A 21,653-nucleotide genomic window follows, 5' to 3' on the forward strand; every position below is an offset into this window, starting at 1 on the left:
TGATGCTCACTGATCACGTGGAATACTCTGAGCACATGCAACCCCTGCTGAATGACTCAACATGACTCGAAATGACTCAACATGACTTCCATGCTTAACTTACGCTCCCGCGATCCATGCGATCCAGAAACGGCAATCCAACCCTGTTGAAGACAAAGAAGAGCGGAGTAGCTGCTGGATTCGTTTTGGCGAAGTTCATGGGCTTCTAGTGTTTGTGTTCGCTCTTCGAGAGCCCTCTCAAGTCTTCCTCGTGAATGAGAATGCCACCACCAGGCAGCTACAATTATTGCTCTCCCCGGCACCTTTACCAGTGCTAACTAATACCAGCTACTTATCCTAAACGAAGTCTCTGTTCTTTCGATGACGTCCTCTGAACCTTTCATATGAACGTCTCGAAGCAATACCAGTCCACGCCTGTTGGATATACACAGGGTTAACGATGAACAGAGACTGAGAAGGAAACAAAAGAGGATGAGGCAGGGAAAAGCAATCGAGTCGAAACCACAAGCCAGTGGTAGAAATCTCAAAAATATTCTGCAATATTTGTTAATAATGGTATAATGTCTCTGTGGAGTCTGCTGAGCTTGCTGTAGTATGTGAGTGTCTCCAAGTTGTCATTACGCGGTAAATGTTTAGTTGTGGAGTTCAGAAACCCCATTCCATAGTCACTAGAGAACCATTGGTCAACTTCTCGTGGTCAGGAAAATATAACAGCATCTTCTATATCTCAACTTGTCATCAGCATGACTGTGCCTATACTATATAGCTGTTCGTACTCTAACGTGACCCGTAATGTTGGTTTGTCGGGTGTACTTGTAATGCTACAAGTAGTTTTATCATTCATCTAACCACACACCACTCCACCAACTGCTTCCATCACAACTGCACCTTCATTGTATATCTGATCCTCCTTCGATCAGTCTCTCGATGCACGCACTACTATCCAGCACAACTGTGTGCAGAGACTTGGGGAGCCCTATGAACCCCAATGACGTAAATGGTTCTTGTCCGTTCGTGACCTGCGGTCACTCACTTGCGTCACGTTTCTATATGGTACATTATGTAGCTAGTGAGTCATAATGTGACAGAGTCTACTGTCAGATTGTAAATTGTTGGTAGTGAGTCGGTGCTCACCACTGTAATGGCAACCAGCCATAGTCCCATGCTCGTTTAACCACCTCGGTGCTGTCGTACAGCTCGATGAATTGCTGGTCCAGAGGCCGGGCCTTGGGATAGGCAAAGCGGCGGTACTCGTCAAAGATCATGGTGAGACTCCAGTCCTGTAAGCGGCGAATGCAGCCTGAAAGACAGCCTGTTCTGTGTTTGCCCCGGTTGCAGTGGATGAGTAATGGGTGGTTTGCGGGGTTAATGGCAATCTCCAGGGCCCGAGTAATGACGTCGTGAGGCACGTGGACAAACGGCTCCTTGTTTCCGGACATGCCGACCTGGAAGAACTGGATGTTGTTTTCCTTCATGAACTGCAGGTTTTCATCGGGGTAGATTTCCGGAATAAGCACGAGAATGCTCTTGAGCTTGAGCCGCTTGAGATATTCAAAGTTCTCGGGCCGCGGGAACGACGACCGGTATATTTGGCCCACCACAATTGAGAAGTTTTCGGGCACCTCCCAACCCCCGTCTGGCGGCGTCATCAGTTTCATTGCCGGCAGCGTGACTCCGGTTTTTTGCTGGGTGATTCGCACGGGCTGATTTGCCTGGTGGAGAGCTCGCTGCACCTTTTGCAGTTCAGACACGTCCTGGTCGTCCACGGAGCCTTCGGCCACGTCAATTTCGGCCTTGGCCATGTCCATGGCGTCCTTCTGCGCCTTGATTTGCGCCTCGGTCTCCTTCTCATGCGATTCCTGGATCTCACCAGACGTCTTGTCTAACTCGCCAGAATCCTCGGCATCTTGAGTCACCTCCTCCTTGATCCGGGTGTCCAGAGAAACCGTCTGGATCGCCTCGGCGTTGTCGTGCACGGCCGCAAGAGTGTCGGCCAGGGTCATTGGTATGTGTATTTGTGTCTTTGAGCGGGTCTTGTGTCGGGCGGGGCAGATGCAACAACGGTGTGTTACAACATGTTTTGCGTCGTTGAACAGCGGAAATGGGCGAAAAAAGAGTTGAAGAAGGTAGCAGGCGGGATGGGAAGTATGTGCTCGAAGGCGGGACACCGATCGTGTGGTTGGCACAGCTGTACAAACCGATTTGATGACGTTTCTTGAAGACAGTGTTCCTCCAAGCAGGACCAGATGTTGAGCTTAAAGTTAATGCAAAAGTGGTGGTGAGAGGACGTAGCACGGTTGCACCAGAAGGGGCCCCAAAGGTCGCACAGATAATCTGAAAAGTTCATTTTGTTCCCCGTGTCGTTTTTACCAAATTTTCCTCTTTAAATATTTCTCACGGCTTACAAATAACCACTTGTACCCATTTGGCTCACCACCAAGCAAAGTTCAGACGAGCAATGCACGTGGGTCATAATTGCTGTATAGGGCCAACCGTCGAAAAGGGCTATTGTTTGGGTGTCTCGGGTGAGCAGAGGAGAAGAGTGGATTATGTAAGCGTTGAGAGAGAGAAAGAGGGGAGGTGTACATGGCGAGATCGTGCGTTCGTTTACCTGTGCACATTACTAAAACTGGAGGAGCCGGATGTCAATGAGAGACCAGTTACAGTACTGTATCGGGTATATCACCTTTCGACACAGCTACCAGTGCCAACTCGTACTCGTACTCCTCTTACCGGTACTTGCCCTAATTTGAACTCCCGTGATAGATATCTCCGGTCACGTCATATATATCGCGGGTCACGTGACCATCCACACCACCGTCTATCTGATGAACGCAGAGCCCAGCCCAGTCTCATGTCTACAATGAGCACATTTGAGCACCGCTTGGCTGATGTCTGCACACTGGTTTAGTTGACTTATGTACGCTGAATTAGTTAAGATAGGCTTAACAAGAACATGTCCGTGGATGGAGGTTCGTGTCTCAGTGCTTTTTGGAGGTTTGAGAGCAAGCAAAAATCAAGACAGGCGATTATATATGCCACTGACAACCCTATCTGATTAGCATCATATCCGTACAATACTACACTGGCGCAGTTCGAGTACTTGTGCCCGTACCTGTATTGCCACTTTGCTGCCTCATCGAGACTATGCATAGTTTTAGGAAGGTGTGAGATTTCTAGGGTCTGGGCAAATCAGGGTGAAAAAGTCTATTTGGAAGGAAAATGAATGATTTTGGACGATATTCGATTGAATATTTGTTCTAAAGATATAAATCATACATCCTGGTGGTCGATGGACTATATATTTATACTCCAGTGTCGTGCTCCACCTCCCTTCGCTTACTAAGTTCACTTTAAGATGCAAATGCAAAATAAAAATTTGCGACCCACATCACGTTGCACACAGTAGTTCTACTTTCTGCTTATGCATTATTCGACCGTGCCAGCAGCTCGCAAACCCACGATTCCCCAAAAACAAACCCGCCGGTGTACGTGAATGTACATTAGATAAAAACCCCGACACAAAAACAACTACTTCACCACCAACTTCACCATGTCCATGATCAACATCAGACGAGATAACCCCGACCCCTTCTACCGGTACAAGATGCCTGCCATCACCTCCAAGATCGAGGGTCGAGGTAACGGTATCAAGACTGCCGTGATCAACGGTTCTGACGTTGCCCGAGCTCTTAACCGACCTCCTTCTTACGTCATTAAGTACTTTGGTATCGAGCTTGGAGCCCAGACCCAGATCTCCGAGGACAAGGACCGATACCTGGTCAATGGTCAGCACGACGCTGCCTCTCTGCAGGACACTCTGGACGGTTTCATCAACCGGTTCGTGCTCTGTGAGGCCTGCAAGAACCCCGAGACTGAGCTCATCATCACCAAGAACGGAGACATTACCCGAGACTGTAAGGCCTGTGGTAAGCGAACTCCCGTGGACATCCGACACAAACTCGCCACCTTCATCGTCAAGAACCCTCCCTCGCAAGCCAAGGGTAAGAAGGGTGCTGCTGGAGCTGCCTCCAACACCTCTGCTCAGGCCCCTGATGTGGACGACAACGAGGACGGCGAACCCTCTGACGACGAGCTGACCAAGCGAATCAACGCCGAGGCATCCGAGCTTCCCGCCGCCGCTACCCGAGCCGACGACGATACCTGGACTGTCGACACTTCTGCCGAGGCCGTTGCTGCCCGACAGCGAGAGGTCGAGCAGGGTGTTGCCGGCATCGCCCTGGAGGAGAACGATGCCTACACCATCTTTGGAGAGTGGTGTTCCGAGGGTGAACCCAGCGACGTGGAGATCTACAAGAAGGCCATTGAGCTGGGTATTTCTGACGATTCCAAGACCGTCCAGGTTCTGCCCCAGGTCATTTTCGACAAGGACATTGTCAAGCAGATTGATGAGCACAAAGGTCTGCTGACCAAGATTGTGGCTTCCGACGAGCACGAAAAGGCCTTGCTTGGTGGTATTGAGCGTCTCGTTGGCCTTACCCACCCCGATCTCATCCCCGCCGTGCCCAAGATCCTTTTCAAGCTCTACGAGCTCGATCTCGTGTCCGAGGAGGTGGCCAAGAAGTGGGGAACCAAGGTGTCCAAGCGATACGTCGACAAGGAGACCTCCAAGAAGGTGCGAAAGGCTGCCAAGCCGTTCATTGACTGGCTCGATGAGGCTGAGGAGGAGTCTGACAGTGATGACGAGTAAACGGTGCATTTGGTGCCAACTGACAAATAGAGGATAGACCTCAAGCATGTAGCATATGTACGGAAGCGAGCAACCAGCCGTCGGCGAGTTGCGAGCGGACAACAACCAACAGTGACTAGCCCTAGGCGAGTGCACGACAGTATGTATAAATAAAATAAGAGTGACTTGTGAGTAACAGTGGGCGACATCATCTACTACCAGTGGTATAAGTAGCGAACGAGCTGTATGCGAGAGATTGACAGTATTCAGGGAGTCGAAGTAGGCAGACTGCAACCATTACCGATCTTGTCTTAGGTGAGTGAATAACGGTAAGTGAATGGGGAAAATGGTAGAGTGGACACACAAATCACTTGTAGTGGCAGTTACGAGGTGAGTGAACAACTGGATCGTGTGAAAAACACTCGTATAGTTCGTTACACTAGAGGAATGGCGGCTCCAACACATCTGTGGGTACCAAAACCGTCTTAGATTGTCTCCTGACGATATCAACATCGACATCATCTCATCAACACATACAACAGATGTGTTGGCTGGATCACGCCTCGCAATCACTCCATCACTCCACTCTATGTTTTACGTATATATCGTACATACACCTGTAATGTGATTCTAGAAACTTTCTCCGAGTCTGTCCAGATGATCTTTCTCCTCCAACACTCAATACACACTCTGACACCCCATTAAGACGCCATTGATTGTACATACTGTCCATCTATAATATTTTTGCTCAGCGAGTGTCTATGCAACTTTTTTCCATCGACCGTTCTCCATCTCCCAGCTAGATAGTCAATCTTCCGTGAGTCCTCTTTTGACAAGCTCGGCAAATCTGCTCTGCGAAATGCCAGAGCCTTCACAGAGTCTTTTGAGCGACCGAATCGACTCAACCACATGAGCCTCGGTGGGGGTATCTTTAATCACGGGCTCGTCGCCACCAACCGCTGTCTCCACCTTGTCGTAAGCTGCATAGTAATCGTCTTCCCCTCCGTCATCACCGGTGACAGTTTTGTTGTCAGTGTCCAGTTTTGGAATGGCCACCCCCTTGATAGTTGTCTGATCCGCAAATGCATTAATGTCGTCAATGTCCATAGCGTCTACAATGGCGCCTTTTCCCTCGTCGTCCTCCTCTTCCTCCTCCTGGCCATACATATTCCAGTAATCGTCATCTGAGCTGGAAGAGGCGTTAGGACTCTTTGTGGTTTGCTCTGCCTTTGTATGCGTGCTCTGCGGCGGCGAGGGCACAGATTGAGACGTCGAGAACCGTTCCTCGGCCTCAGAGACCGAGTCGTATCCCATGGTTCGTTCTCCACCCTGGGGCGCAAGAAGGAAGTCATGCAAGAGCCATTTCTTCTCTTCGGGGACCCACACAAATCGGATTTCAATCTGCTCCTTGTTTCCCAGGTTCTGAACAAGACATCTGGCATATAGACTCTCGGGGTCGAGTCTCACAAATCCATGTTGCACCAGTGAGAACCGGAACTGTCTTGCCACACGCACCACTTGGGTGATGATGTCAGTTTCTGGGTTCTCGGATGACACGCCCCATGTCAGGTCGTCCAGCCACGGTGGGTAGCTGTCGATGTAGTCACCTGGCACGTCTCCATTGTCGCACAGAAAAGAAGATCGTTTGGAAGAGGCGCCTGAAGAGGCACCAAAGGATAGTTTGGTTCGCACCAGTGGAGCCAAAAGAAACAGCAGGTCGGACTTGGGTTTGGTCACCACCTCGATCTTGTCTTCATACCGGTCTCCTAGAGCCTCGAGGTTCTGATATTCCAGGATCGCTGCGCGGATCTGCAACAAAATTTGGTGGACCAGCTGGGCGGCGTCGGGGACGGGAATGGCAACTTCTGAGGCCATGGTCGGATTTGCGGGCGGGTTATCTTTGTTGTGAGTGTGTTTCGAGGCGTTTTCGGCCATTTCAGCGTATTTTCAGTGGTGAGAAGGAGACTGTAAGCACTTCTTCGCTGTTGAGCTAATGTTGGGACATATTTCAGAAATATTACGGCTTGGTAAAAGTTAGTCCAGTTGAAAACATCTACAAGTGACAAAAAGAAGGGCAAATATAAACGACCATGTGGTGCAATCATGTACACTTGCAATGATCCAGGCAGTAAATGGCACACGTATCATAAATCGTGCACAGTACCTGCTTCTGTGCATGTCCGTATCACCTCCATGTCCGTTCCCTGTAGTCAGTGCGGCGTGTACAGCACGTCTACCGATTCAGGAAGACGCTCCGGATATCGAACCCAGAATGCGGCCAAGTGTTTCAGCTTGAGTTTGGGGGGGAGTGTAAAATGCCTGGCTGAACCATTGCACCCCCCTTATAAAGAGGAGTAGTGTGGATACCACAGCTTGCATGTAATATCTACAGACACAGAAACACTCGCATTCTGCTCTCCGCAACTAGCTCAATCTTTCGGCGGTCTCGTTGATGTGCAGCAAGGGTAGCGCGTTTCTGAAACAAGAGCACATCGGGCACCAGGGGCACCAGGGGCCAGCACAACCTAAGCACCTAATATTATTTGCCGTGCAAGAGTATATGGTGGCCTGTCAAAGTCCTTATCTAAGCAGGCTGGAGTGCTGGATACTTCAAGGTAGGGAAAATAGATGATTCGAAACGTATTGCACTTTCCAGATTCGCCACAGCGTTTCAGTAGAGGTCAGTATGGGGACTATCATCCTGTATACTCTGATCCCAGAAGTTATACAGCGTCGTGAAGATCTATGGTAGCTTAGCAGCAGATGAAAACAGCGGAAACGCAGGTCACGTACCCGTCGATACGACGTCTTTTCAGGCACAGAAAGGGTCCAGTTACCATACTTGTGTTATAGTCGCATTTGCAATGTTTCCTATAATGTGTTTCTCTGTTCTTTCACCTGTTCTTGAAGGGTGAAACATTTGAACAATAGTTGAGAATGCCAAGTATTACCCGTTATTAGTTAACAAATTCAGAGAACGTTTCTCACCAAATGAGAACACCGTCTCTTGCTGTTCACCGAGGCAAGTGGTACCAAAGCAAGTGATTGAACCCCATCTGTCGACTCGTGATTCTACATTGATCAGTATTATACAAACAGATCTGCCCTTTGGACAACGTGAAATCTGAATCTCGTATACTTACTGTAGTCACTAGTAGCCTATCAAGCCTGGCCACCCATATCCGCACAATAGACCACCTCAATTGGTCGTCTAAAATCCGATCTTCTCAAATAAACGACATCAACCCACTAAACCAACCTTCTAGAATCCTTCTCCGTTACCCGTTTTCCATTACCTCTATTGTTCATAAAGTCGTCTAATATACTAAGTCTTACCCATATAGGTCACACTGCACCTCCGACACAACCAATATCCCACCTAAACCACCCCCAACGGACAAGATAACACCATTAATATCATCCTGGAACTTATCTTCTTTCACTTGCTTTCTCTAAAGACCAATTGCTATCACCAAAACGGGATACTTAACTACATATTGTGCATGGTGTGCGCACTACCTCCAAACAGCACCTCAGGTGGATCGACAGAAGATCCTTACTAATCTTTCACCTGCGCAGATGTCCATTGGTTGCTCTGAGATACTCGAGAGATAGTGATACTGCTCATACTTGTACTACAATTCTACGGCTACTGTACAAGTACAAGTTCTCTCTCTTCGTTTTATCATATTTTGGGATACCTGCCAGTGTATGTACTTTAATTAATATATTAGGGATGTACACATGTAGAAAGAAACACCTCTCTGAGGAATAAATATTGCGCTTAGAGCAAGTGGATGAGGATGGCGGCACCAGCACCGAAGCCAGCGACGATCTCGGCGCCTCGCAGAGTGTTGGCGGAGTTCTTCTTGTCGCCGTCCTTCTTGGCGGAAGAGCCGGAGGCCTGAGCAGAAGAACCGGCAGAGGTGCCGGCGGAGCCAGAGGAGCCAGCAGAGCCGGTGGCGGAAGAAGAGGCGGAACCAGAACCGGAGGTGGCGGAGAGGGCAACGGAGGTCTGGGACTCCTTGGCGGAGCACTGGTAGGAGTCTCCCTGGATGTCACCGTTGGAGTGGGCGTCGTTCCAAGAAGAACAGTTGAAGCCGGAGTCGTTGGACTCAACGTCAACACCGCCCTTGACCTGGTTGAGCTTGGGGAGGGTGGCCTCGGAGAAGTTACCAAGCATCTCAATGGCACCAGCGACGGACTTGACCTTGGGGAAACCGTCGACCTTTCGGAGCTTGGTGTTGTTGGCGACCTGGAGACCACCGCCAATCTCCTCGAGCTCGGGGACCTTGAGGTCGGTGAGCTCAGAGTTGGACACAAAGAAGATACCACCGCCAACCTTGGTGAGCTGGGGCAGAGAGATGTTCTTGATGGTGTTGTTGACGTAGCCGATGGAGTTGTTGACGTAGGTCAGGTTGGGCATGTCGGCCTTAGAGACACCTCGGAAAGAGATGTTGGCGGCCCACTGCAAGCTGTCAAACTGGGCCTCGAGGCCGGGGGCGTTGTCGGAGATCTGGAGCGACTCGGTCACGTGCTGGAGTCCGAGGGCAATCTGCTTGAGGTATCGGTTGTTGTTGATGTTGACCTCACCGACGTCGACGACGTTGATGCCCATGAGCTCCTTGATGGAGGTGTCGGAAATGACGACAGAGGTGGCGTTGTTGACACCCTGGTTGAGCTGCATAACGTCGAGGTTGGGCAGGGTGATCCACTTGAGGTTTCCGACGGCCTGGAGGGCGGGGAAGGAGAGGGTGGACAGACCGTTAAGCACCTGGAGGTCGAGGTCCTTGCCGACGGAGGTCAGCTTGGGGGCGGTCAGTGAGTTGAGGGTAGACAGGTTGTTGGCCTTGAGGGAGCCGGTGATCTCCTCGATTCCGTCAATGGAGAGCACGCCGGCCTCACCGGTGATTTCGATGGAACCATCGAGCTTCTTGCAACCAGCAATCTTGTCGAGGTCCGACTGGGACTGGACCTTGATGTCCTGAGAGCAGCCGGACTGCTGAGAGGAGGATGCAGAGGTGGTGGCGGAGGACTGGGCAGAGGCCAGAGCCACGAGGGCGGCCAGAAGAGCGTGGGAAAACTGCATTTTCTTTTCGTGGAGGAAAGTAGCCGACAGGAGCAAACGAGTGTGGTGGGAGGGAAAAGGACACAAATAAGAGAGAAGCTGTGACAAGTTTGGGAGGGAGGAGACGGGGGCTGGTTTTAGGCTTTTAGCCTTTTAGGCTTTTTATGGTTCAGTGATCATTGACTTTGTTGTGTGTACCCGAATTTGGGGGCTGGTTGTCTAGGTGACGAGGAGGGGGGAGGCTACGGGTTCCAATAGGGTCCGTCTAAGGCGAGTAACTGGCAGATTTTGGCCTGAAAAAAGAGGTTGCGGCGCCCTATATGCCAATCGCTATCCATCTAACATCTTTGGCAGCCCTGGTTGTCCGCTCTACGGCCCCGATTTGCACGGACTGCCACTGCCTACCCCTAGGAACACGTGAAGTCTATTTGGCAAATCTATCCTTGTCTCACCTTGTTTGCACAAAGTCTGTTTTTGCACGACGCGGACCAAGGCTGTCTGCACACACCTAAACACGGGCAGGGCTCGCATGGGCTGAGCAATGGGGCAGCGGCTTCTTCCTTTCTGGGCCGAGCCACGAGCCCTCCAGACGGTCTGCCTTGCGCCGTTGCCCGAAATCCCCGGTCTCCGTCTCGCTACAGGTAGTGTAGGCCGTTGCTACAGTCAAACGCGTGGCGTGGTTGCGGCTTGTTGCGGCTCGGAACCGAGACCTAAAAATAGCCCGGCTCAGGAATGGTAAAACGGGAGTGGAGCCATTAGACTTTGGCCTGGAAGAACCAGTGCAACCAAACCCACCACTACTGTACGTACGAGTAGGCAAAGTTACCCGGGCGACGAGAGACGGGTCCAAAAAAAACGAAAAGAACGAAACGACAAGAAGAAAAAAGCGGCATTAATGCGAGCAGTTTTAGTGCAAGCCGTTATGCGACATGGCAAGAGGTGACATTGGCGTAGTTGCGTTATCACGAGAGCACACAACAACAATACTACAGCACTGTACCAGAGTCTTGCCCTGCCTGTGGTTGCACCTGATTACTCCACCTAAATATATACCTCCAATCTTATGTGGAGTAAGTCGCACAATATATAACCAATATACGAATCAATAAAAGAGCATATTGAGGGCGTGGATGGAGATCAATGTTTAAATCTGCTGAGAGCGCTCGCTTGAAGCCAACTGTATATTTGTGCGCCAGACCTACGAGTACCGTACATTGTAGTCGTACTGTACGTTATACCGGCCGGGCCAGTAACCCTGAGGCCGTTCTTACGTTTTTTGCCCCAGAACATTGCCTTTGGAGGTGGGCTAAAAGAAAAAGTCCACCAACTCAGACCTCAATATCGCAAACCATGGTTTCAAAAGTAAACAATTTATCTATATTAAGCTACAACACAATATATAGATTAAACGTGAGCGAATTGTGGGCCAGAAAGAGTGGTGACAATTGCCCACTTGCAACAAGTGTGCCAATACCCTGCCACCGCCGTACAAGTGGTGGTTTCAATCGTTAATATTTCCACTGGCGCTCGCACAAGTTGCACTTTTCGTTGACGCTAAGCTTGGAATGTGCTCCCCAGCTGTGGTTCCATGCCACTGTTATGCGCCACGCAGTGTAGGAATGTTAGCCGTGTGATACATTTACGAGCTGGGCGCTGATGATGTGATGCTGCGATATATCCGGGAAGATTGTGGGAGGTGTTTTGATGCCTTGGAGACACGCATAGGCGCCAACCAGGCACCAAGTACGCACCAAGAACATGTCGTACGTACCTCTTTGTCTCATTATCGTCACATTCCTCTCCATCGTGTGCTCACTGTTTACAGAGCACTGTCTTACATCAGCATCAACAACTGCGCCGAAAGCGTCCGAGCCTGAGAGTCTCACAAGGTTGGTTGTCTTCACGCCCGCAAACAAAACAATAACACCAACAAAACACCATGCAAGATTCTTGCTCCTCCGTTTATCACATCACCGTTGGAAACGGAATTAGAGCCGGCTTGGAGTATCTTGTTTAGCCCAACCTTAGTGCTGGAATGAAACCAAGACCCCCAAACAACCCAGGCACAAAGATAAAGGACGGGAACGATCGTCGGAGCAGTCACGTGAGTACAAAGCCCCCGTGTAGGCTGAGCTCCGCATCCCGACGATTACCCCGTCTGATCGGCGTTTCCAGGGGGGCAACACTGCGGGAGGCAGCAACACCAGCGGTTGTCATAGCAGCGTGGAGAGCAGTCGACAGTAACAATCCAGCGCATAGGCAGCTGATCTGAAAAGTTGGTCTAATTACGAATCGTTTAGAATATGTACTTGTGCAGTGACCTTGTATTCTACAAGCACTCCCCCCGAAGTATCTCAGGCGTGCTGGATCACGGTGTTTACAAGTGCATACTGGTTGAGTCGCCCCTATGGTACCAATACTCCACTGACGCACACAAGCCTGTCACTGTCTCCACCTGTCTCCACCTGTCTCCACCTGTCTCCACCTGTCACTGTCCCACCCGTCACTGTCCCTCCCGTCACAGTTCACACAAGCTCGGATACTCGTACAAGTACTTGTACTCACCGTGACAGCCGGATATAATATTGACACAGGGCGCGAACGCGTTGTTCGACACCCCTGCGTGAATCTGGGAGTAGTGTGACTTAAAAGTAACCCATGGTGGCAGTAGATCATTGGACTAGTGACATGTATTTGTACAAGTAATTAGTTAGTCACAGCCTAGACAAGTAGTGTGATGGTTGCGGCAATAAATACGCACTATTATCTCGGCTCAAAGTCGACTCTTTCATATACTCGACCCGTCACATGTTCCCTTCTCTCATAATCACAAGCATCTCTCTTGTTTGTTTTCAACATCCTCCCTCGCCTCCCTCCCAAACATACATAGTCTCTCACCCCTTTCCACACAATGGCAACCCCTGCATATCTCACACACGATCAAAACACTTTTCGTCCAACAAGAGAACCGATGGCAAACTCTGTAGCCTCTGACAAGCCAACTGCTCATCACCTCAACTCGCCCTTCTTTGCCTTCTGAAACACCTCCTTGTGCTGGCACTCTTCCCTCCCCCCTTGTCTCTCTCCTTCTCTTGTACCCGGACATTGTTCCTCTCTTGGCACGCTGCAACAAGCATACCAGACGCGAAACTCCATCGTGAACAGAATGTCAATCATCTAGCGGGGGCTTGGCACGCGTCCCAGCTCTCTTTGTCCAGAGTCATTATCTCGTAGTACTACAAGCAAGTAGCTAGTGCCAGGTATGACCACAACTAGTCACATTCCTTGTATGTTTGTTGACGTCACTGAGACCACTGCTACAACTAGCCCCAATCCCTCCCCCCCCCGTACAAGTCAGACCCAATACCGGCCTTTAAGCTACGTTCTAATATTTCACTATATACGTAGAAACACGTCCCTTCTCCCCTTTTCTTTCGTAACTTCAGACCCCTTCCATCCCCGGAATCTTCTCCGAAACCATCATTCATTTTCATTCTCGAAACACAATAATTAGCGTAAAACACGTAGTAAACTCAAGCCTAAAAACGCGTCTACAAACGTGTTATAATAACTCCCACGCTAACCGAATCCCGCTCCATCTACAAACAAACACTAGCCTGCCTTGAGATTTGGGGCTAATGCTAGCCCTGGTATCGTATGTTATGGGTATCGTGGTGTCATGGACATATATCATATCTCGGCGGTAATCACAGGTATCCCATCGAAGGTATCGCCTCTAACCGTAGTCGCAATCACCGCTCTGACCACTGGGTAACGTCAACACGACTGGGTTGGCAACGAGGACCCGGAGGAGGTGTCACGGGCGCGAGATAGTATCCCTCCTTATTCGTATCCGTGGTAGCCATCTTGGGACTGTTAGAGCCAAACTTGTGGAATACACTGTGGGTGCGCTTCAGAGGACTGGCCTGTGGCGCCATATGCGAAGAAGCGGCAGACGTGGCGGCCGTCAATGGAGACCGGGGCAGGGGGCAAATGATGCCTGACTGGTGGAACGCACCAAAGGGTCGGTTTCCGGCGTTCACTCCTGCCCGACCAGGGGAAGAGGACCCTGACTTGGAAGATATGGGGGGAGAGAGCGCCGAGTACGGGCCTCGAGGAGACGAGTGGCACACCTGCACAAGAAGCTCCTCGGAGATGCCGGGGTACTCCTGCTCGATAGACATGAGGTGGGAGAGGAGCTGTGCCCGCTTCTGATCAGGATACAGACTTGGAGAACGCTGAGGAGACTGATTCGGAGTGTACGGAGGGAATGCATGCTGCTGAAAGGAGCGCAGGGAAGACTCTGCCTGAACAGGGATTGTCTGTAGCACAGTCGATACGGGCGACGAGGGAGGCGGAGTCTCGTATCGAGCCCTCTTCTCAGGGTGGTGAATCGACAGAGCAGTTGACAGGCTGGAATCCGGCCGAATCTCAATGTGGGAGATCCCTGGAGTTCGAGACACTCCGTTGAAGGGCTGGGGGTACTCCGAAAGTTGTTCCTTCTCCGCTTCCTTCCATCCTTCCTCGCCCTCGTCTCCCTCGGCTGCATCAGTGTAGGCTGTAGTAAATGTACTGGCCGAGGCGGCTGAAATGAGAGGACTGGGGGTGGTGGGAGCGTCACTGCTGAAGTCCCAGGCGGTCTGCTCTCCCTTGTATGGCGGGGCATTGAGAACGCGTTTCTGCGCAGGCTTCAGTTTGCGTACAAACTTGTGGTGCTGCTGGATGAGCGGAACCAGAATAGAGGGCCTTTTGGTAGTCCTCACAAACTTGAGAGTCAGAAGCTGGGTGGCCGACGAACGGCTGTCGGGGTCTTTGCACATGCACGCATCGATAAACTCCCTGAACAGCTCGGTAAACTGGTTCCCGTGAGGCAGACTGGGGCACTCTCTGTCTGGAATGACGGAGAGGGCTTTCATGGGAGAAAGACCCGAGAGGGGAGGTGAGCCGTCAGCCAGCTCGAGGGCGGTAATTCCAAGCGACCAGATGTCAGCTTTGTAGTCGTATCCAGCCTTGCTGATCACCTCAGGTGCCATCCAGTAAGGAGTACCGACAAAGGACCTCATCTTTTTGATGGACAGTCCCATCTCGCCAGAGACTCCAAAATCGGCCAACTTGACATCTCCCTCGGTCGTAAGCAGAATGTTGGCGGCTTTGATATCTCTGTGCACCTTTCTCTGTTTGTGCAGGTACTCGAGGCCTCGCAGCGTGTCTCTCATGACCACTGCAATATGGTCCTCTCGAAACGGCTGGCTCTTGATGAGATCGGCGCACGAGCCGCCGCCACAATACTCCATGAGAATCCACAGAGTGTAGTCTCTGTTGTCCACCACAGAGCCGTAGTATTCGGTGATGAAGGGACATCTGAGAGACGCCAGGAAGTTGACCTCGAGGGCGATTTCGTCGATATCGTCTTCCTCGTCCAGGTTCACCTGCTTAACAGCACACACCTGGTTGGTCTTTCGAATGCGGCCCTTGTACACCTTTCCAAACGAGCCCTTGCCCAGAACAACGTCCAGAGCAACCACTTCGTCGGGGTTGTGACACTTGGACAGCTCATCTTGGGTATCTGTGTCCAACACGTTGTCGCAGTAGCCGGTGACGTTGGCAGAGGACGGGTTTGCAGTGCTGTTTTTGGAAGAGTACGAGTAGGACACTCTCTGTACACTGTCAAAAAGCGGGAATCGAGAGCGGTGTTTTCGAAGCGGAGGAGACATGTTGATGGTTTGAAGGACAGTCGAAAAAGAAGCACTGGAGGAATGATTGGACATTCCACGTTTAGCGAATGGATCGGTGGAGAGAAGTAAAACGTTCAAGTAGCTACAGTTCCGCAAGTAGGAGGGTTGTATTATGGGACAGGTTCGCACAAAGGCGCGCTGTTTAGATTAAGCTATTGTTTAGGTTGTCGTGTTGCGTACGTGCGTGTGACGTGACCGCGACGAGTTGTGTTGTAGAGCACAAAGGATGTAAAAAAACTCGAGTATGGAACTAAGGATCCATTTATTTGTAATTTTGGCGTTGATCGTACTTTTCGCAACTCGAATCAGACAATTCCTCATACTCTTGTCCCTGTGGTGATGTTGATCGGCACCCTCTCTGCATATCAATTACACCTCCTAAATTGGAACACGATAGCTCATCGTTCCAGAGAAAGTTTTCTTGGACACGTGAAACCGGTGCGTATTCCAGTAGAAGCCAGATAATGACATGCCGAGGGACCAGTGGATCAGTTCACGTGACCATTTCAACCGACACAGCTCCGTGGTCTACAGTGTACATTTACAATACCTAGACGGAGATCCAGTCAAGGTACAGTGTACGGCACGTACTAGTAGACCCCCTTTACGAGGGCGTAGGAACAGCAGGACACACACCCAAAGCCCAACTTCTCCGTAGAGAAAATGGCATACTCCATTAGAACCAGTGTCGAATTGCGAGTCCATAGCTGGACTTTTTATAGTCAGTTGTCTCAAAAGAAAGAAGTACTAATTGGTATCTTCTACTCGTCAGCGTAGCTACTAGTATCCAGGTGGTCACATCTCTTGAACTTACCACCCGCCTAATCAAGGGGGGCACACAAGTAGACTACATTATTATACACAATGTGCATCGTACCACGAGTACCTCAGATCTATGTATATCCGTGCTGACACCCTAGAGTGTATACCTATAGTGCTATACTAAACCTGGTAAGTAGAACCAGCGTAATTATATAACTGGCCTACAGTTTTCTCACAATGATACACAGGCAGCTCCAGTTTAGTTGTTAGACATTAGTATTAATTAACATGGATAAATATCTACCTGCCACTCTAGTCGCAGTGGCAGTCCCGATGGCACCAGGGCCACCTTCTTACTCATTCGCCCTCTCCACCTTCTGCAATAGATACCGCTTGGCCTCCTCGGACAATGACACCTTGCCGCTCAGCTCAATGGAGGGTACCTTGGTGCCGTTGAGCAGCAGCAGCTCAGGAATGGCAAAATGCACAGGGTTGGCCCGCAGACTGTAGATCAACAAACCGTCGTTTACAGGCAGATTGATATCTGCGCCTGCAAACACGGCCCGCAGCAGCTCCAGCACATTATGGGCCACGATTGCATCGATCAGCGCCTGGTTGCCGTTCAGCGGAGCAGCGTACTTGCGCGAAACGTACTTGTTTTGGATGAAATGCTCTCTGTTTTTGACCAGCGTCGACTTGTCGCTAAGTTTGGCCTCGTAAATGTCATTGAGAGTTCGGTTGCACACCTGGCGAATCGCATCGATCACCGCCGGCGTGAAGTCGCGCGTGTCAAGCGTCAGGGACCGAACCTTAGTCACGTGTGAACCCAGCGACCGATGCACAGCCGAGCACTGCGTGCAGATGATCACCATGAGGTTCAGGGAGATCCACGTGACGCCCTGCGTCGACGCACAATCTGCACACGTGCTGTTGGATGGATCGATAGACACCGCCAACTTGTACACGTCCGGAGACATGGGGCCCATCTGTGGAGGGGCCTGGCTCATTGAAGGGGGAGCGCCAGACCCGGGAATGGCTGTACCGGCAGAAGAACTCACCACTCGTCTCAAATGAGCCCCATTGTCCTTCAGAGGGGACCGGGATAATTCCCGCTGGGCCATTTGGGCAGACGACTCACGAGGAGGAGAAGAAACGTTTTCCAACGACGTACTGATTGCTCCATTGATAGCAGCCACCCACGTGGCCAGATCATCCTCCGACGTGGCTTGGTACACCCGCTTGGTTTGGGGAGTGACAATCTCGAAACAGAACCGACGGTCTGAGTTTCGAGCTTCTCGACAAAGCGCCATTTTCAGGTCGATGGGAGTTCTGTTAGCCTCCAGCCCCTGCTTCCAGTTGCTGTACTCGGAGAGCCGTCCACCAGCGAGCACCACCCAATATTTGTGCCATCCAACCGTCTTTTTGTTGATGTTCTTGGTAGATGGGTCCATGGACCACAACAGGCCCTCTTTGTGCTCTGCCGAGTCAGGAGACAGCTCCTCAAAGCTGTGTTGCTGCTGCTGTTGCTGCTGCTGCTGTTGTTGTTGCAAATTCAGATGATCACTGACATCCTCAATGTATGAGTGACGTTTTGAGGGCTTTGGGGGCGAGTCGATGATCAGCGACTTGATATTCTGGGCTGTGGAACTGCCATTAGATGCAGAAGCGGAGGGTGTGAGATTGGGAAGAGCTGGAAGGCTAGGAACAGCAGACCGAGCACCCTGCATGCCTCCGAGTGAGGTATTGAGCCGGGGAATTGCTCGATTAGCGCCCTGAGAACGAGACCTGGTAGGTGCTCCGGGTCCGCTCATGGGAGTGGGAATGGGGATGGGTGTGGAGGAGAGATTGGGAGCTGTTGGAGCTCCAGCACCAAGGTTGTTGGTGCTGCCACTGTTGTTTGAATTACTGAGGGCTGCACTTAATGAAGGAGCCTGTGTGTTTTGCGCGCTGGGAAGAGTCGATTCGCCCGCCTCAATGCTTCTCTCGAGCTGCCGGCGTCGAATCTCCACGTCGGTTCTGCTTCTGGTCCAATCCTTGCTCGCCTGTTTTACATGATCCACCAGTCGGTCAATTTTGGGCTTGGACGCCTGAATGCCAGCCGATAGTGCCAGAAATCGCGCCAGCTGCTTCTCCTCGTTCTGAGAAATGCTCAGAGTCAGAGCCTGCATCTTTCGTCCTCCATGCAGGTCTGTGAGGTATGTAAAGTAGTCGAACCGCTTGAGTTCAAACGCCTTACGCTTGTCCTGGTACTTGGAATCTGACTTCGACGCCTTAGGAGGGGACTTTTGGCCCAGGTACCTGCTAAGCCACGAGTAGTATTCGCGCGACTCGTCGTCAAAGTCCTTCTTGTGGCCCTCGAACATTTTGATTTCGTTTTCGTAAAACTTTTTGAGCGGCGTTAGCACCAGCATCTGCAGATCGACATTGGACGAGTTAAGCCAGGCTGCGATCTGGACCCATTGCTCACACGTCGCCCCGGCAGCAACCTGGATGCCGTCAATATCCTTCATATAGTCCAGATAAAGCGTGTACTCTGTTGCGAGCTCCGATTGTCGCTCAGATACCACCACAGCCTGCTTGTAAAGCCGCTTGATGAGCGCCTTGAGAGATCGGGTCTTCTTTTCCAGCGACTGGATGGTGGCCCGAAAGACAGGTCCATCGTCTCCGTTCTGGATCGGGACGTCAGCAGGACTGATGCTCTTTTCCAGCAGAGAATCGACGCTCTGTCCCAGGCCCTTGATTGCGTCCTGCTGTGACAGAGCCTGTGTCAGCGACATGGGTTCTGCTAGTTTGAGGGGCGACGAGGCATCAAACACGTTAGTCTTTGGAGACCGTAGCGGCGACGTTGGCGATCCTGGAGAGGCGGATGCGGTTGAGTTGTATGTGATATCTGAAGATGGAGGTGTGAGGTTTGTGGAGGGGGAAGATCCTTGGGTAGCTGAAGAAGGCGATAAGGCAAGATTGGAGAGCTTTGACGTCACCTGTGGCGTTGTCGTCTGTGTATCCGCAAAGAACTTGAATTGGGCCAGCGTCCGTAGACTGTCTTGTCGTTTGTCGTACTCCACAAAACAGCAGTAGAGAGGTCCCTTACCCAGGTGATGTGATAGTTCCCATACAAACTCCATCTTTCCCGGAGTAAAGTCGCCGAGGAAGGCTACGTTGGACCGTGTGTGGATGTTGGGGTCGTGGAAGAACTCGTTGGTGATGAAGTGGTGCAATTCTTTGGGCGAGGACGCTGTGATGAGAGCTCCGCCTGAAATGCTGTCTGAAAGCTGGATACCGAACTGGGCGAGACACGTGGCATCTGGAGGCAGACGCACTCTCACCAGGAAGCGAGAGGGATCGTCTGGATCCTGCACAAAGTCGTTCGCCGTCGTCAGCACATTGCGAGTGTGGTCGGCAGAGGAAAGTAATAGTTGGCACAGCGGAGTAACGAGATGAGTAAGCACATCGACCTGCTCGTTGGGCTTTTGCGAAATGGCCAGCACACCGGAATTGCGCACGCTGGCCTGTGACACATTGTTGTTGGCGGCTATGGCCTTTGCTGACGACGAAGAGGTGCTCATGACGGAGATGCGGTCGACCACAAACGCCGGATCCATGTAGCACGAGGTCCCGAGAGGGTCATCTGGTTTGGAGGGTACAGCTCCCATGGTGGCTCAAGGACAGGAAGTTAAGGAAACGGGCGCCTGTCACGATATTCTGGAGCGTGGTGATCAGTGTGGAGTGGGCCTCTCTGGGCTCGGTTTGGGTTTGTGTCGCACGAGTCACGTGAAGAGTTGGGAAGACCAAAAAGCTTGTTCTTTGTCTAAGAGAGAGAGTGTGAGTGTGTGAGTGTGTGGAGGCTGTGCAGCAGCTGCACTGTGTGAGTGCGAGTGCATATGATAGAGTAATTTTGGGGGAGAGGGAGGAAGAGATGAAAGATACTTGTGTGTAAAAATTAAAAGAACCAGTGTTTGTCTATCCGATGGCCTTTTGTGTACATTTGGGGATTTCATTGAGATTGAAATTACGCACTTTGATTGGAATTTCTACCGTGCACTTTGAGAGACTGCTTCGCAACTACCGTATGTCAGTACTTCGGGTAGCTATGCCGTATTGTCAGGTGTGGGGATACACACAAAGACAGAAATGGATGATGTCAATGGAATTACCGAGAGAGGTGCTGGTATCTTGTACTCGTACTTGTGCCGCTCAGCTGATTACTACACGACAATAAAAAGTTACAAGACTTTTTGGTGAATTTCACCCGTTTGTGGGTACACATAGTAGTGGTTGAAGTGAAGTATGTGTTCTCAAGTGTCAGTCAAGTGTCAGTCAAGTGTCAGTCAAGTGTCAGTCAAAGTATTATTGAAATTTACTTGACATTTTAGTTGTACATTTAGTTAGATATCAACACTTAATTACATGTCCATTATCTGACTAATCGCCCTGCAAATGAGACCATGGTCATCATAAACCGGCCAAAAAGACACCCACCACACTTTTGTTTATAGCTCCCTTTCTACACGGCAATATTGTGTCACTATCACGGTCTCCTGAAGTTGTTACTGGTGATCTTGGACTGGAATGTGAAAATATTATGGGCGGGAAATTATCCCTGGATATTATGACGGGAAAACACATCAGAAACCTGTCAGAAATGTGACAATGAACGAGACACTAAAATTACATTGAAGGAGTTGATGAGATGTCTCATCTTGACCCTATGACACGCGCACAAGTGTCATCTTGTCGGAACCTGGCTCGCTAGTGCGGCTGAGTGGGTCCAGTGTGAGACACGGAGATCAGGACTTTTGCAGGCGTTTTGGATGGTAAGGGGTAGAAATGGTGTCGTGAGCTGGATTTCCATCAGATTCCGAGTCAATAGCATTCGTCGTCGTCGTTACCAGCAATGTTTTTGCTGAGGGGGCGCTGATTACTACAACTGCAGCTACTTGTACTACGACTACGCATTGTTTCACGTCTTAACAGAGCATATACTACGAACGTGACCAGATAAAGAGGGACTGATTATAGCACGAGCGGGGGATCAGATTGCGGTACTACAATGTAGTAGTACGTACTTTGTGGAATTGACAACAGTAGAAAGTGTGCATCAGGATGTCAAACAAGTATCAAATCTCCCACTGGTGGAATCTCTTTACAATGTCCGAGCCATAGTCGAGTGTGCTACAGTGGTACGAGTATATGTCAACCATGGGTTAATTTCTGGTCTACATGTACCGGTGCTCCTACTAGCACGGGAATGATCCACATTCTACTGTTAGTAATCAGACATTATGTGCAGAATCTACCAATATGTACGTAGTCTTACAGTAATGTATCGCACAGTTAACTCACCCAATATTCATCTCATTTGAATGGAAGCAATGGAAATCGACTAAACCCTGGAAAG

General features: G+C 50.6%; 7 protein-coding genes across 7 annotated transcripts; 2 read left to right on the top strand and 5 right to left on the bottom strand.

Moving 5' to 3' along the window:
• Positions 1-1,130: 1,130 nt before the first annotated feature.
• On the bottom strand, positions 1,131-2,003 carry YALI1_D09488g (uncharacterized protein; the record flags this gene model as incomplete). Its single annotated transcript, XM_502530.1, has 1 exon — positions 1,131-2,003. One exon carries the CDS (start codon positions 2,001-2,003, stop codon positions 1,131-1,133), a length of 873 nt encoding a protein of 290 aa, XP_502530.1.
• A 455-nt stretch (positions 2,004-2,458) lies between these two features.
• YALI1_D09493g (uncharacterized protein) lies at positions 2,459-2,911 on the top strand (the record flags this gene model as incomplete). Its single annotated transcript, XM_068282647.1, has 1 exon — positions 2,459-2,911. The coding sequence occupies one exon, from the start codon at positions 2,459-2,461 to the stop codon at positions 2,909-2,911; it is 453 nt and encodes a 150-aa protein (XP_068138748.1).
• A 642-nt stretch (positions 2,912-3,553) lies between these two features.
• Positions 3,554-4,711, top strand: YALI1_D09504g (uncharacterized protein; the record flags this gene model as incomplete). The annotated part of the gene is made up of 1 exon (XM_502531.3): positions 3,554-4,711. One exon carries the CDS (start codon positions 3,554-3,556, stop codon positions 4,709-4,711), a length of 1,158 nt encoding a protein of 385 aa, XP_502531.1.
• Positions 4,712-5,497: 786 nt separating this feature from the next.
• YALI1_D09534g (uncharacterized protein) lies at positions 5,498-6,625 on the bottom strand (the record flags this gene model as incomplete). The annotated part of the gene is made up of 1 exon (XM_502532.3): positions 5,498-6,625. The coding sequence occupies one exon, from the start codon at positions 6,623-6,625 to the stop codon at positions 5,498-5,500; it is 1,128 nt and encodes a 375-aa protein (XP_502532.1).
• Positions 6,626-8,474: 1,849 nt separating this feature from the next.
• Positions 8,475-9,779, bottom strand: YALI1_D09566g (uncharacterized protein; the record flags this gene model as incomplete). Its single annotated transcript, XM_502533.3, has 1 exon — positions 8,475-9,779. The coding sequence occupies one exon, from the start codon at positions 9,777-9,779 to the stop codon at positions 8,475-8,477; it is 1,305 nt and encodes a 434-aa protein (XP_502533.3).
• A 3,731-nt stretch (positions 9,780-13,510) lies between these two features.
• On the bottom strand, positions 13,511-15,526 carry YALI1_D09623g (uncharacterized protein; the record flags this gene model as incomplete). Its single annotated transcript, XM_502534.3, has 1 exon — positions 13,511-15,526. The coding sequence occupies one exon, from the start codon at positions 15,524-15,526 to the stop codon at positions 13,511-13,513; it is 2,016 nt and encodes a 671-aa protein (XP_502534.3).
• A 1,082-nt stretch (positions 15,527-16,608) lies between these two features.
• YALI1_D09667g (uncharacterized protein) lies at positions 16,609-19,908 on the bottom strand (the record flags this gene model as incomplete). Its single annotated transcript, XM_502535.3, has 1 exon — positions 16,609-19,908. One exon carries the CDS (start codon positions 19,906-19,908, stop codon positions 16,609-16,611), a length of 3,300 nt encoding a protein of 1,099 aa, XP_502535.1.
• Between the last annotated feature and the right edge of the window lie 1,745 nt (positions 19,909-21,653).

The sequence above is a fragment of the Yarrowia lipolytica genome, chromosome 1D (genome assembly GCF_001761485.1).
Source record: "Yarrowia lipolytica chromosome 1D, complete sequence".
NCBI lineage: Eukaryota > Fungi > Ascomycota > Dipodascomycetes > Dipodascales > Yarrowia > Yarrowia lipolytica.